Genomic DNA, 13,213 nt, shown 5'->3' with positions numbered 1-13,213 from the left:
CTGACTGCATCCCAAAAGCTCCCCATCCTGGGCTCTGTCTTATTACAGCTTGTACTAGGTTAGTGTTTAACAGAAATGTTTTACCAAACTCAAGTTCAATAACATGATTGAATCTCTTTACAAACTTAAAGTAAAACTTGGTTAGAACAACAGTGGATTGGATCTGCTCTTGCAGGAGGATTCCTGTATGTCTCATATGATCTTGCCAAGAGCTAAAGAAACTAGCTATTTTATCTACACAAGCTCTGGCAAATGTTTGGAACCCAACTAACATGAAATCAACATAGATATTAATGTTGTAGGAATCTTGGCATTTAGCCATGAAAGCAATATGGTAGTGTGCCTCAGTTTCCCTTTTAATACAGCACATCAGGTCTGGAACGTCTTTTCTTCTGTCAGAAGTTCCAAGACTGTTTATAGGCACTAGCAGTGAAACATCAGCATAACAAGGCTTTTTAACATGAAGTGTGTTCTCATTTATTTCTCTTAACATGTTCCAGGGATTTCCCAAAAGACTAGGCACATTGTACATTTTTACAGGTTTTGGTAATGGCAATACACGAGTTACAAAAATTACCATTAGCAATGACAACAAATTCATCGCAAGTGTCCATCTACAATCATGTTTGTTATGCCAGACCTTTGCCTTAATACCATTGGGGTTTTGACATTTTAGGGTTAACCTGCGGCTTCCCTTTGCAAAACTCAGTTTTCTTTTTCCTCCTCCTTCCACAGGATCACACCCTGATTTTCTTGCTTAACCAAATTCCCTGGCTGATGGGGTGGGCTCTCTTTGCTAACAGCTATTAGCAAGTCTGTCTTCTCCCTGCCAATCAGGTAATTTGCATCAACAGAGACACTAGCTTTTAGATTTTCAGCTGCTGCCCATTCCCAGGCTGGACTCTGTCTTACAGAGATACCACACCAATCCAAATAGTTGGAGGGTGAAAGTCTGCTTGCTCTTCCCTGCATCCTCAAGCATTTGGCCATAAAGCCATTGTGCTTTGAAATACCAGTAACCAAATCTTTCCTCAGACCCTGAAGCACAGACTGCTCACTGACAAAATTAGCGTGGAGACAGTCCTGTCCCAACACCATTGTCTTCCCAACAAGCTGGCCAAACTCAGCCACTTGGTTACAGGGCTGCTTAACTTTCTTAACAGTTCTTATTCCATCTGAGACTTTTTTAAAGTTACCCACACTGGATCTTTCAAAAGGAAAGACAGAGGATCCATTCACAACAGAAAACTTTTGGCTGTTAGGAACTGAAACTTCCTTGATTAAATCACTTTTACACCCTTCAGTTGTACCAAACTGCCTGCACAGGCTACCAGCAGGATTCTTTTCCTTAGCAGCTTCTTTAAGCAACAATTCACCTCTTACAGAAACTCTGCTCTTACCCTTTTCACTTAGGGCTTGCTCTAAATGAACACTTCCTTGAGCTACAACAGCCTCTTTCTGGGGCTTACTTACATTTATGATCAGCTTTGGCCCATTAGGCAGATTTCTACACAATTCCCTTTCAGGCAAACTTATAGACTCACTAGATAAAAGGTTAGAGGTTCTCTCCTTCCCTCTGCAACTTTCCTCGTCGTCACTGGCAACCTGCAAGTTGTCAGGCTCAACACACACAAGTTTAGGAATCTTTTCCTCCTTGTTACAAGTTGTTAAAGTAGTGGGTAACATAATCAAATTACCTTTCTGCTCTCCTTGTGCTCTGGCTAGGGTATTACCCTGATCAGACAGAGCTGCTACACCCTTTCCCAGTGACACATTAGTAATGGGCAAACCACAAGCACCAGAATTGTCTGGTCTCTGGGATTTTGCAAAGACACTAACTGGATACAACCTAGTCACAGTGCCAGTCTCCCCAGCAGACACAAACTTAGAACCATTCCCTTCCTGGGCTTTAGTTGAATTCAGAACCAACTCTGAGACAACTGCATCACCCTCAACCATCACAGGCTGAAAGGCACCTTCTGTCTGCTGTACAGACACAGAAGAGCCAGAGACACATTTTCCTTTACTAGACACACAGCTTGAGGTTTCATTTCCCTTGTCCCAGCACACAGGGTGGTTCACAGACAACTGCTTGGAGACCGAGGTAGCTTCCTCCATAGGCAAGTCAATACCCCCGACAGACACAGGCACATTTTCTCCACTGTCACAATTCTCCACACAGGAAACAGGTAAGGGATAGGGACACTCACCTTCCACTATCCCTGTCTTCCCAAACTGCTGACTAGATAAACCCATTGGCTCACAAGGCCGCCTGGGCTCCTCCAAACTTTTCTTACCAGGCACATTGCCACTCCCAACAGATAAGCTGCTGCTTTTTTTCACTACACTGAGCTACTTTCAGCAAATCACACTTACCCATTTCAGGTTCACTTTTACAAGCTGTTCTAGCCACCAATCCATCACCTATTACAAATCTACCCTCTCCTTCCTCAGTTAGGGCTTCCACCCACCATTTACTTGAATCTGCTCCTGAGAAACATTTTCCTCCCCAATGAGATCTTTTTGCTCTTTATCTAACTCCAGATACACTTCTGAGACATCAGACAGACATTCAGAAACTCCATTCACAGACACACTGCTTTCTTGAACAGACAACACTATTACCCACCAGGTAGACTTCCTCTCCCTGGTCCACGCAAAAGTGGTTAACACGCAGAAAACTTCGCAGAGTAAATGCCACGATCCAAGGCTTGCTTTCTTCTTTTCATTCGAATTTTCTGCCAGTTTTTGGCTTCATGTTTTAAACTGGAGGCTGTCCCATCAGGGGCTTTGCAGTTTCATTGTTTTGCGATTGCTTTTCTGGCTCATGGTTTCACTGATCTTTAAACTAACCAAACTCCTCAATCTCAAATTTCAAAATTGGCTAGCGTGGGGTTCTGACCCATAAGCCTTACAATTGACCTTGGTTCTTGTGGTCCTATAGCACGACTTCGCCACTGTGGACGTGTGGCTGCCCAAGGAGCCAGCTGAAGGTTCACTCAATCAGAGGTTTGAACTGGCAAACAAAACGGGGGCAGACAAACCCAGCCTGGTGGTTATCCATACTTTAGATTTACCAAGCCAGCAAAAAACAGCTGCTATAGTACGTCGACTGGTTTAACTTTAGAAGTTTTTAAACCAACGGCAAGTTCCCTTTAAAGTGCCAGAGCCCTCAGGCCTCGTCCGACACACTTGTCCAACAATAATGATTGATAATTCCTGAACTAATCTAACTTCAATCAATAAAAAGAAAAGGGTTTCCAATATCCAAAGGATCAAGCCACCACACCCAGGTTCAATTAATACACTTGATAGATCTTACCCCAATACAACACTATAGGCAATTCTGATTTAAGCTTAAAGCAAAATTTATTAAAAGAAGAAAGAGGTTTGTTAAAGATTCAATATCGACCAGATTTGATTCAATTCTGAAAGGTTTCAATACATGGCAGAGGATTGAGCCTTGTATGGTGCAAAAGTTCCTTTGTTGCACATAGTCCATAGCTTATATTCCCCCAATTTCAGATTTCCAGGGTGACTCCAGTGGATGAACTCGTGGATTTATCCTTGTGCTTCAGCTTCCCCCCTCTTGAACCCAGAAAGCAGATCTGAGAAATGCAAAGAAGTGATCGTGTTCCCAGCGTTCTTTTTGTTCATTTCCAGCAGCATTTGCCCTGGAAAACATAGGCCGTTAACTCTCCCTTCTTCCAACCATCCTGGCAAAATTAGCACAGGGTAATTTACCCATTAACCGTTCAATACAGATCAAACCACAACCCTTCAACGAGACACATAGCAATAATAACTGTTTCACGCCAAGCTGTCTTCCTAACATGTTAATATTTCCCTCTTTTGAATCTTGAAATCAAAGCCACAAGCCAATCAGACAGATTGTTGCTGGACATCCCAGCAAACCTGAGCAAACACCTCCCCTTCTACCTCTAACAATACAGACCTGCATTTCAAAGCTCTGTTCATTTACAGATCTTGCTAACCAGTCCTTAAGGTTCACCCCTGGGTCAGGTCAGTTCATTAACTCTTTCTGGCCCTGTCACCTTTCAATGAGATATTACATTACACTCATAACGTCACAGGGGGGTTCTGGCTCCCTGCTCCCTCCCTGGACATGTGCTGTGGGGGGGTCTGGCTCCCTGCTCCCCCCCAGGACACATGCTGTGTGGGGGGGGTCTCAGAGCCATGCTGTGGGGGGTTCTAGCTCCCTGCTCCCTCCCTGGACATGTGCTGGGGGGGGGTCTGGCTCCCTGCTCCCCCCCAGGACACATGCTGTGTGGGGGGGGTCTCAGAGCCATGCTGTGGGGGGTTCGAGCTCCCTGCTCCCTCCCAGGGCACGTGCTGTATGTGTGGGGTTCTGGCTCCCTACTCCCCCCCAGACATGTGCTGTGTGGTGGGGTTCTGGGTCTCTGCTCGCCCCCAGGACAGGTGCCGTGGGGGGTTCTGGGCCCTGACCCCCGCTCTCCCCACAGACGGAGGCCGTGCTGTGCGAGTGCCGGGTGCGGTTTCTCTCCTTCATGGGCGTGGGCCGGGACGTTCGCTCCTTCGCCTTCATTGCGGCCAGCGCCCCAGGCACCTTCCGCTGCCACATGCTGTGGTGCCAGCCCAACGCCGCCGGGCTCAGTGAGGCCCTGCAGGCTGCCTGCATGGTGAGTGCCCTGCCCCAGGCCCCTGCTCCGACCCACGGGGCCCTGCCCCCGGGACCCTGCCGCCTGACCCACGGGGCCCTGCCCCCGGGACCCTGCCGCCTGATCCACAGGGCCCTGACCCACGGGGCCCTGCCCCAACCCATGAGGCCCTGACCCACGGGCGCCTTCCACTACCACACGCTGTGGTGCCAGCCCAACGCCGCCGGGCTCAGCGAGGCCCTGCAGGCTGCCTGCATGGTGAGTGCCCTGCCCCGGGCCCCTGCCCCGACCCACAGGGCCCTGACCTACGGGGCCCTGCCCCCAACCCACGGGGACCTGCCCCCGGGACCCTGCCGCCGACCCACAGGACCCTGCCCCCAGGACTGTGCCCCCAACCCCTGGGACCCTGCCACCTAACCCATGGGCCCCGGGCCCCTGCCGCCGACCCACAGGGCCCTGTCCCCAACCCACAGGAACCTGCCCCCGGGACCCTGCCCCTGGGACGCTGCTGCCCGACCCACGGGGCCCTGACCTACGGGGCCCTGCCCCCAACTCACGGGGCCTACCCCACGGGCCCTGCCCCCCGGGTGCCTTCCACTGCCATATGCTGTGGTGCCAGCCCAATGCCGCCGGGCTCAGCGAGGCCCTGCAGGCTGCCTGCATGGTGAGCGTCCTGCCCCAGGCCCCTGCCCCCCGACCCACAGGGCCCTGCCCCCTGGCCCTGACAGATAGGGCCCTGGCCCCTACCCACAGAGTCCTGCCCTCAGGGCCTGCCCCATCACTGGCCTCTGATCCATGAGGTCGTGCTCCCCATCCCTGCCCCCAACCACAGGCCCTGCCCCTCCATCCCATTGGGTCCTGTCCCTAACCCATGGGGCCGTGTCCCCCAACTCATGGGGCACTGTACCTGAGCCCTGCCCTCCCCCGGGACCTTGCACCCAAGGCCTGCCCCTCCCACCCGCGTACCACGGCCTGCAGGGGGCATGCCCCCTCCCTCTGGGTGGTGGGGGGAGGGCTCTGGGTGGGTGGGGTGTTTCTGCGGGGGGGCTGTTCCCCACTCTCCCCAGCTGGTAACCCCGTTGCCCCCCAGCTGCGCTATCAGAAGTGCCTCGATGCCCGGCCCCAGGCCCCCAGCTCCTGCCTGCCGGCGCCGCCCGCGGACTCCATGGCCCGGCGCGTGGGCTCCACCGTCCGCAGGGGTGTCCGCAGCCTGCTGGGCAGCCTGAAGCCCAAACGCCTTGGGGGGCAGACGCCATGAGACCCCCCCTGCACGCAGCCAAGGCTACGGCACAGCGCGGGAGGAGGCCCCAGCTGGCCCCACAGCGCCTGGGCTGCCTGCCCTCCCCTCCCCAGCTCTGGCTGGGCCTTGAGGGGCGTTCCTGGCTCAGCCCCTCCCTCCACACCCCCCTGTGCTGGGGGGCCCATGGGCATGGCCCCGGATGGGCGTTGTACTAACTCGTTAATAAACCCGTCCTGCCCGCCCGGCCCAGCTCGCTCTGTGCGCCGCGGGGGCAGTTCGCCAACACAGGCGGCTTTGGGGAGCAGGGATGGGGGAATTCTTGGGCTGAATCTGGCGCCTGCGGCTCAGTGGGGTGGGCAGGCCTGGCCCTGCTCCCTGCCCGACCCCCATCACTGGCCTGGCATGGGGAGGGGGCTCTGGGGGCCAGCCCCCAATCCTGCAGAGGGGCCCAGGGGATGACCCACCCTGGGGCCAGGCTGTGCCCAGCCGGCCGGCCCCCATGGCCAAGAATACCAGAAAGTTTGGGCACCCGGCTCAGCCCCTCGTCCCCCTTCAGCTCCCCCCACCCCCCCAGCACCAGCAACACGTGTTTTCCTCTCCTTTTATCCCTTGAGGGGCCAAAACCCCCAGCCCCGCCTGGTCCAGGTGCCCAAGCCTCTGCAACGCCCCCCCCTTCCAGCTCAGTCCGCCAGCCCCCTTCCTTTGGCCTGCTCTGCCCCCCACCCAAACCACCGAGTGCCTGGCCCACCCAGCAGAGCCCCCCCCACATCCAGCCGAGTCCTGGCCCAGCCCAGCCCCCGCGAGTCCTGGCCCAGCCCAGCAGACTCCCCCTTCTCCCCCTGGCTCAGCCCCATGCCCACTCACATCCTGGCCTGGCTCAGCACAGCCGCCGCTGGCGCCACAGGGCCTGGACGTGGGCGAAGGGCAGACGGGGGCGCAGGGTGCGGCAGAGGCTGGGGTCGGCGGAGCGGCCGGAGCGGAGGGCGCAGAGCAGAGCTGCCTTGCAGGCCTCACGGCAGGGCTCCCGGGGCGGGTGGCCCTTGTGGAAGAAGAACCAGAATTGCTGGAAGAGCCGCTCGTCGGCCTGGAAGCGCCGCAGGAGCCCGTCCCAGTCGGCCGGGAAGACGCTGGGCAGCCCATAGGCCTGGCGGGCCCGGTACAGCCGCTGCCAGCGTGGCTCGGCCCCCGGCGCGTTGGCCTCCGTCAGGTTCAGGATGAAGGTCTCGTGATCCAGGACCATGTGGGAGCTGCCAGGGTAGTCGCCGTCCAGCTGGTAGACACGGTAGCCTGGGAGGGGGAGCAGAGTGTCACCCCCTGTGGCATAGTGGGGCCCTGGCCAGAGTCGGCCACAGCGCCGGGGGCTGGACTCACCGGGGTTCAGGTTGATGTAGGTGGTGACGCTGGGGGCCACGAAGGCCACGGAGACGGGGCGCGAGAGCGTCTCCTCGTCGTAGAACATCTCAAACTCATCCACGTGCGTGTGCCCAAAGAACTGCGCGGCGATGGTGCCCTCGAACCTGCCGCGGTGGAGATGGGCGTCAAGGGGCCGGGCGCCTCACCGCGGGGCCCCGCAGCTGGTGCCAACAGGAACCAGCGCCACCGCGCCCGTGGGGGGCTGGGCACCGGCAGGAACCGGAGCTGCCACGCCTGTGGCAGGAAGGGGCTGGGCACCGGCAGGAACTGGAGCCGTTGTGCCTGGGGGGAGGGGGGGCGGGCTAGGCACCGGCAGGAACCGGTGTTGCCGTGCCCGCGGCAGGGGGAGGCTGGAATGGACCCGGCCCTGCTGTGCTCCGGCTGGGGGGTGAGCGGCTCCAGGAGCTATGTGCACCCCAACCCTGTGCCACCAGCACCACCCATTGCCTAGGCCCGAGCCCAGTACCCGCTTCAGAGGCCTTGGCTGGCACCAGAGCTGCAGGTGCCCGGCTCGCCGAGAGGTCCCTTAGGGGCAGCCAGGCCCCCGGGCGGGGGAAGGGGCCGGAGACGCCCCCAGGGAGCAGAGCGAAGGCTCCGGCAGGGAAGCGGTCGGTTTGGGAGGGTTACGAGTGACGTCGCCCATGGGCTCATGGGCAGAGACTGAGCCAAGGCAGCGCGGCTGGGGGAGCCGACTCCTGCCTGTCTGGACTCTGCCAGTCCAGGTGCCTGGTAAACCCAGCTGCTGGGGGGTCCCTGGGGCTCTGGGCAGGGGACACGGCACCCCAGGGTCTCTCAGCTGGGCACAGCTCAGGGGGAGATGGGGGGGACATGCAGGCAGCTGGGGCCAGAGGCTCAGTCTTGGGGGTGCGGAGGCTGTGTGGCCGGCCCAGGGGGAGACGGGACCCCAGGTCTGGCCCATTCCAGGTGCAGAACCTGGGGGTGCAGGGCTGGTCGGGTGGTTGGTTCTGAGCCCTGGGGGCAGGGCAGTAACCCAGGCGTCCGGGTGGGGCTCACCTGTTAACGATGCGGTAATAGTTCCAGCTCCAGCTCCTCAGACAGTGGGCGGGGGGGATGTGCCCGATGATGTGCACCTGGGGCGGCAGTGAGCGTGAGCAGGAACGGCAGACAGGGACCCCCACCCAACCCCCAGGACTACAGACAGGGACCGCCCAACAGTGCCTCCTTGGAACAGGGACCCCTCCTCCATGCCCAGGAGCACAGACAGGGACCCCCCAACAGTGCCCCCTTGGAACAGGGACCCCCCCCAGAACAGGGACCCCCACCCAACCCCCAGCACAGATAGGGACCCCCCAACAGTGCCCCCTTGGAACTGAACAGGGACCGCCCCCTCCACACACCAGGAGCACAGACAAGGTGACCTCCCCATAGCGCCCCCCCAGAACAGGGACCCCCACACCAACTCGCCCAGGAGCAACAAGACAGGTGACCCCCCAACAGTGCCCCCCTTGGAAACAGGGACCTCCACCCCAACCGCCCCAGCCACAGATAGGGACCCCCACAAACAGTGCCCCCTTGGAATCAAGAGACCCCCTCCACACCAGGAAGCCACAGACAGGGACCCCCCATTAAGCGCCCCCCAGAACAGGGACCCCCACCCAACCTCCAGGAAGCTAGACAGGGACCACCCGCCAACAGTGCCCCACCCACTCCCTGGGGAACAGTGACAGCCCCTTGATTGGGGGGGGGGGGGGGTTTAAGCTGGTGCCAAAACAGCAAAAGGGCCCTGCCCCTACCCCAGCCCTGCTGTGGCCCCTCTGGAGGGGCGGGGAACCCTGGCAGTGACCTTCTGGCAGGGGGGAAGCAGCCAGCGAGATCAAGAGGAGGGGCAGTGGCACCCCCGGGCCACGGGGCATGAAGAGGGGCAGCCCTGGGCCCAGCCCCTGCACCTTGCTCCTGCTGCTCTCCTCGGCAGCCTGCAGGAACGCCCCACACAGCCAACTGCACAGCTGCCCGGTCCGGGTCCGGTGGCGTTGGATCAGGGAGCCAGAAATTGGCCCTCGGAGCAGAAGTGATCATGTTGAGGGAGACGAGCCCGCAGGCCCAGGGCGGAGCCGCAGGGGTGTAGAACCCGCCGACCCTGCAGGGGGTGGGCAGAGCGTGAGACCCTGGGCTGGTGGGGCTGCCCCCAACTCCTGCCCCCTGGGCCCTGCCCTCCAGCCCCCGGGGCCCTGCCTGCCTGAGCGCCAGCCCCCCAACTCCTGCCCCTGGGCCCCTTCCCTCCAGCCCCCCCGGGGCCTGCCCCGCCTGAGCACCAGCCCCCAACTCCTCCTGCCCACCTTCCATCTCGCCAAGCCCCCCACACACTCCTCCTGAACCTCTGGGCCCCTTCCCTCCAGCCCCCGGGGCCCTGCCTGCCTGAGCGCCAGCCCCCAACTCCTGCCCCCTGGGCCCCTTCCCTCGCCCCCAGGGCCCTGCCCGCCTGAGCGCCAGCCCCCCAACTCCTCCTGCCCACCTTCCATCGCCAGCCCCCCCACTCCTCCTGCCCGCCTTCCTTTGCCAGCCCCCCAACTCCTGATCTCTGGGCCCCTTCCCTCCAGCCCCCAGGGCCCTGCCCGTCTGAGCGTCAGCCCCCCAACTCCTCCTGCCCACCTTCCATCGCCAGCCCCCCAACTCCTCCTGACCTCTGGGCCCCTTCCCTCCAGCCCCCGGGGCCCTGCCCGCCTGAGCGTCAGCCCCCCAACTCCTTTTGCCCGCCTTCCCTTGCCAGCCCAACTCCTCCTGCCCCCTGGGCCCCTTCCCTTGCCAGCCCCTGGGGCCCTGCCCGCCTGGCTCCCTTCCCTCGCCAGCCCCCGAGCCAGCTCCCTGCTTATCCATCACCCCTGACCCCCGGCTCACCCACCCTGTGCCCCCAGTCTCACCTGAGAGTCTCCAGCGCCTCGGGGGGCAGCCAGCCCTCCCAGGCCTCAGCCATGGCACCGTAGAGCCAGGCTGAGGACTGGTTGCCATGGACGTAGGGCGGGGGGAAGCCGTTGACCGGCGTGGCCTCGTGGTTGCCCACGGCCGGGTAGACGGGCAGGGGCGCCAGGTACTTGCGCAGCAGGGTGCTGAGGGTGCGCAGGGCCCGGAGCTGGTCGGCGCGGCTCTGCTGCCACACGTCATGGGCAGGCAGGTCGCCCGTCCAGTAGGCCAGCTGGAAGGGGGGGCCGCGTGCCAGGTGCTGCAGCAGGTTCCTGATGGTGTGCAGTGGCAGGTCGCACTTGCTGTACTCGCCCCAGTAGCCGGCGCCTGCGTGGGGGGGGCCCTGCGCCCGCCCCCCCCGGCAGCACAGTGGGTCCTTGCAGGCCGGGTCACTGCCCGGCGCGTAGGCCTGGTCCCAGTGCAGGTCGGTGAGGAAGAGCAGGCGGGCACTGGGGGCACCAGGTGGGGGGGGCGCGGGTGGCACAAGCGGGGGCTTGGGTGTGCCAGGCAGCGTCACGTTCCAGTCGGAGAGGATGTCCCAGTGCCCACAGCGGGCGCCCACCAGCAGCCCGCAGATCTCGGCAGGGCGCAGAACCGACCGTACCCAGGCCGACACCATGTCCTTCTCAAAGAGCCGGACGGCGTCCTGGCAGATCTCCCGCCGCGCCAGCCGCAGCTCCGTGCACACGCTCACCGCCAGGCGCTCGATGTGCGCCTCGCTCGTCTGCATCTGCAACACGCCAGGGCGTCAGGGGCAGCGCCAGGCCGGGGGGGGTGGGGGGGGACTCACGGCAGGCCTCTTTTAGCCCCTACTAGGCTCCTTCTGCACTTGGACTCTGCCCGACAGCATGGATCAGGGCCCAGGCACTGTCATCCAGCCCCCCACCCATGGGACACCCTGCAACACCCCATCTCTGCCCACACACTGCCCCAGGAGCAGGGTAGGGACTCAGTTTTCTCGAGGCTTCTCAGCCCAGTGCAGGGGCTGGTTCCCCACGGGGGTCGCAGGCTCCCTGCCAGACTCACCCGCAGGTGACGCGCCTGCAGCCCTGGCATCTCTGCTCAAGGTGCCCCAGACATCAGTCGTGGGGCTGTGGTGAGAGAGGGGCAGGAGCGGGTCAGCGCCGCAGGCTGGGTGGGGAAAGCAGGTCAGCCCCCAAGGCAGGAGTGGGTCAGCGCCGTGGGCGGGGTGAGGAAAGCGGGGGGCAGGGGTGGGGAGAGTGGGGGGCAGGAGCGGGTCAGCGCCCTGGGCGGGTGAGGAAAGCGGGGGGCAGAGGGGGAGCACGTCAAACTCTGTCCTTGACAAGGACCACAGAGTCAGCCCGGCACCATGGCATGAGCCAAGGGTCCTGCCCCACCCCGCAGACACCACACTGAGGCTGGACCAGCAGGGGGCAGGTCAGGCAACCTCCCGAGGGGCTCGGCCGCTGCAGGGTGCAGGATGGGGGTCACTGCGGCACTGCTAGGGATCAATATGCTCAGGGCTTGAGGGGCTCTGGGCAACTGTCCTGGCAGCTGGGACCCAGCATGTCTCTGCTGCTGGGGCAGGACCCAGGACCCCTGGCCTGAGGGCTGTGCCGGCCCCCCCCGTGCCAGGGCCGGAGCGCTGGGATACCACCCTGCTGTGGGGCACCAGGCAGGCAGACACCCTTAACTCTGCCCTGCTCTACCTCCAGCCTGCCGGCCTCTGCACCAGGGCAGACATGTCCCACTTCAGGAAGCTTGAGTGGGACGCTGGGTTCAGATCCCGGCAGGCGCTGCGGGGCTGGCGGGGGGGGTCCTGGTCCCGGGGCCCAAATGAAGCAGGCTGCAAAGCCTGGGAGATGATTGTATCTTGTGCCACAGCTGGGACGGGCACCGCACACAGCACGGATGCTAGCGCCAGAGCCAGGGAGAGAACCCAGGAGTCCTGCCTCCCAGCCCCCCGTGCCCTCCCAGAGCTGGGGAGAGAACCCAGGAGTCCGGGCTCCCAGGCCCCCCGCTCTACCCCACCAGACCTCGCTCCCTTCCCAGGGCAGAGAGGAACCCAGGCGTCCGGTGGCAGAGGGGAAGGGGAAGGGGAAGGACCCGGCGGTTCCCCTCGGAGCGGGGCAGCGGGGAGGGACCGGGGGGCGCTACCTGCACGCCCAGGTCGATGGCGGAGAAAAGGACGCGGCAGGCGGAGCAGCTCAGGTTCCTCCAGCCGAACTGCGCCCCCGCGGCCGCCAGCTGCTCCCCCAGCGGTGGGTCGGGGCCCCACGCTCGGTTCCGGGCCGAGCGAGGCCGGGCCATGCGGCACCAGCCAGGCCAGCGCCAGCAGCAGCAGCCGGGCGGCCCGCGCCATGGCGAGTCCGACAGGAGCCGCGGCGCCCGCCCAGGAAGGCGCCCGGCCCGGCCCCCCGGCACCGCCGGCCCGGCCCGCTCCCAGCAGCGCCGCCCGCCCCAGCAGCGCCCGCCCCGCGGCACCTCCCGGCCCGCCCCGCCCCGCAACTCGCCGGCCCCCGGCACCCCTGGCCCCGCCCCCAGCAGCGCCCGCCCCCGGCCCCGCTCCCAGAGCGCCCCGCCCGCGGCACCTCCCGGCCGGCCCTCGCCCCAGCACCGCCCCCCGCCCCCAGCAACCCCGGCCCCGCCCCCACAGCGCCCGCCCCGCGGCACCTCCGGCCCGCCCGCCCCAGCACGCCCGCCCCGCCCCCAGCAACTCCCGGCCCCGCCCCCAGCAGCGCCCGCCTCCGGCCCCGCCCGGCCCGCTCCACAATCCCGGCCCCGCCCCAGCAACTCCGGCCCCCCGCCCGCCCGGCCCGTCCCAGCAGCGCCCCCCTCGGCACCTCCCGGCCCGGCCCGCCCGCAACTCCGCCCCCCTGTCCCTCCGCCCCGCCCCCCGCACCCCGCCCCCAGAAATCCCTGCCCTGCAGCCCACCCCTCCAGCAACTCCCACGCCCGCAGGGCATTGTGGGGCTGTGTGTCACGGGGGGGGGCACTGCAGGGCATTGTGGGAGCTGTGGTTGTCACGGATGGGGGCACT

General features: G+C 62.7%; 2 protein-coding genes across 2 annotated transcripts in view; one reads left to right on the top strand and one right to left on the bottom strand.

Moving 5' to 3' along the window:
* Positions 1–6,122, top strand: part of LOC116821771 (amyloid beta precursor protein binding family B member 1) — a 37,008-nt gene extending 30,886 nt beyond the window's left edge. The window contains 2 exon segments of the mRNA XM_075069210.1: positions 4,485–4,661; positions 5,731–6,122. Of these exon segments, the coding sequence (XP_074925311.1) occupies positions 4,485–4,661; positions 5,731–5,898 (345 nt within the window). The 3' untranslated portion in view covers positions 5,899–6,122.
* A 622-nt stretch (positions 6,123–6,744) lies between these two features.
* Positions 6,745–12,483, bottom strand: SMPD1 (sphingomyelin phosphodiesterase 1). The gene is made up of 6 exons (XM_075069169.1): positions 12,331–12,483; positions 10,173–10,942; positions 9,245–9,391; positions 8,308–8,445; positions 7,252–7,397; positions 6,745–7,167 (listed from the first exon to the last, which is right to left on the bottom strand). Exons 1-6 carry the CDS (start codon positions 12,481–12,483, stop codon positions 6,758–6,760), a joined length of 1,764 nt encoding a protein of 587 aa, XP_074925270.1. The 3' UTR covers positions 6,745–6,757.
* Between the last annotated feature and the right edge of the window lie 730 nt (positions 12,484–13,213).

This window comes from Chelonoidis abingdonii, chromosome 1 (genome assembly GCF_003597395.2).
Source record: "Chelonoidis abingdonii isolate Lonesome George chromosome 1, CheloAbing_2.0, whole genome shotgun sequence".
In the NCBI taxonomy this organism is placed as follows: Eukaryota; Metazoa; Chordata; order Testudines; family Testudinidae; genus Chelonoidis; species Chelonoidis abingdonii.
Note: the sequence above shows the minus strand (reverse complement) of the source record. Positions and strands in the feature narration are given on the sequence as shown.

Excerpts from the sequence above, each read along its gene's own strand:
- SMPD1 (XM_075069169.1), bottom strand. The coding sequence starts at position 12,483 with ATGGCCCGGCCTCGCTCGGCCCGGAACCGAGCGTGGGGCCCCGACCCA. Across the intron at positions 9,392-10,172 it reads GAGGCGCTGGAGACTCTCAG|GGTCGGCGGGTTCTACACCC; the intron begins GTGAGACTGGGG and ends CACCCCCTGCAG. Across the intron at positions 7,168-7,251 it reads CTACATCAACCTGAACCCCG|GCTACCGTGTCTACCAGCTG; the intron begins GTGAGTCCAGCC and ends TCCCCCTCCCAG.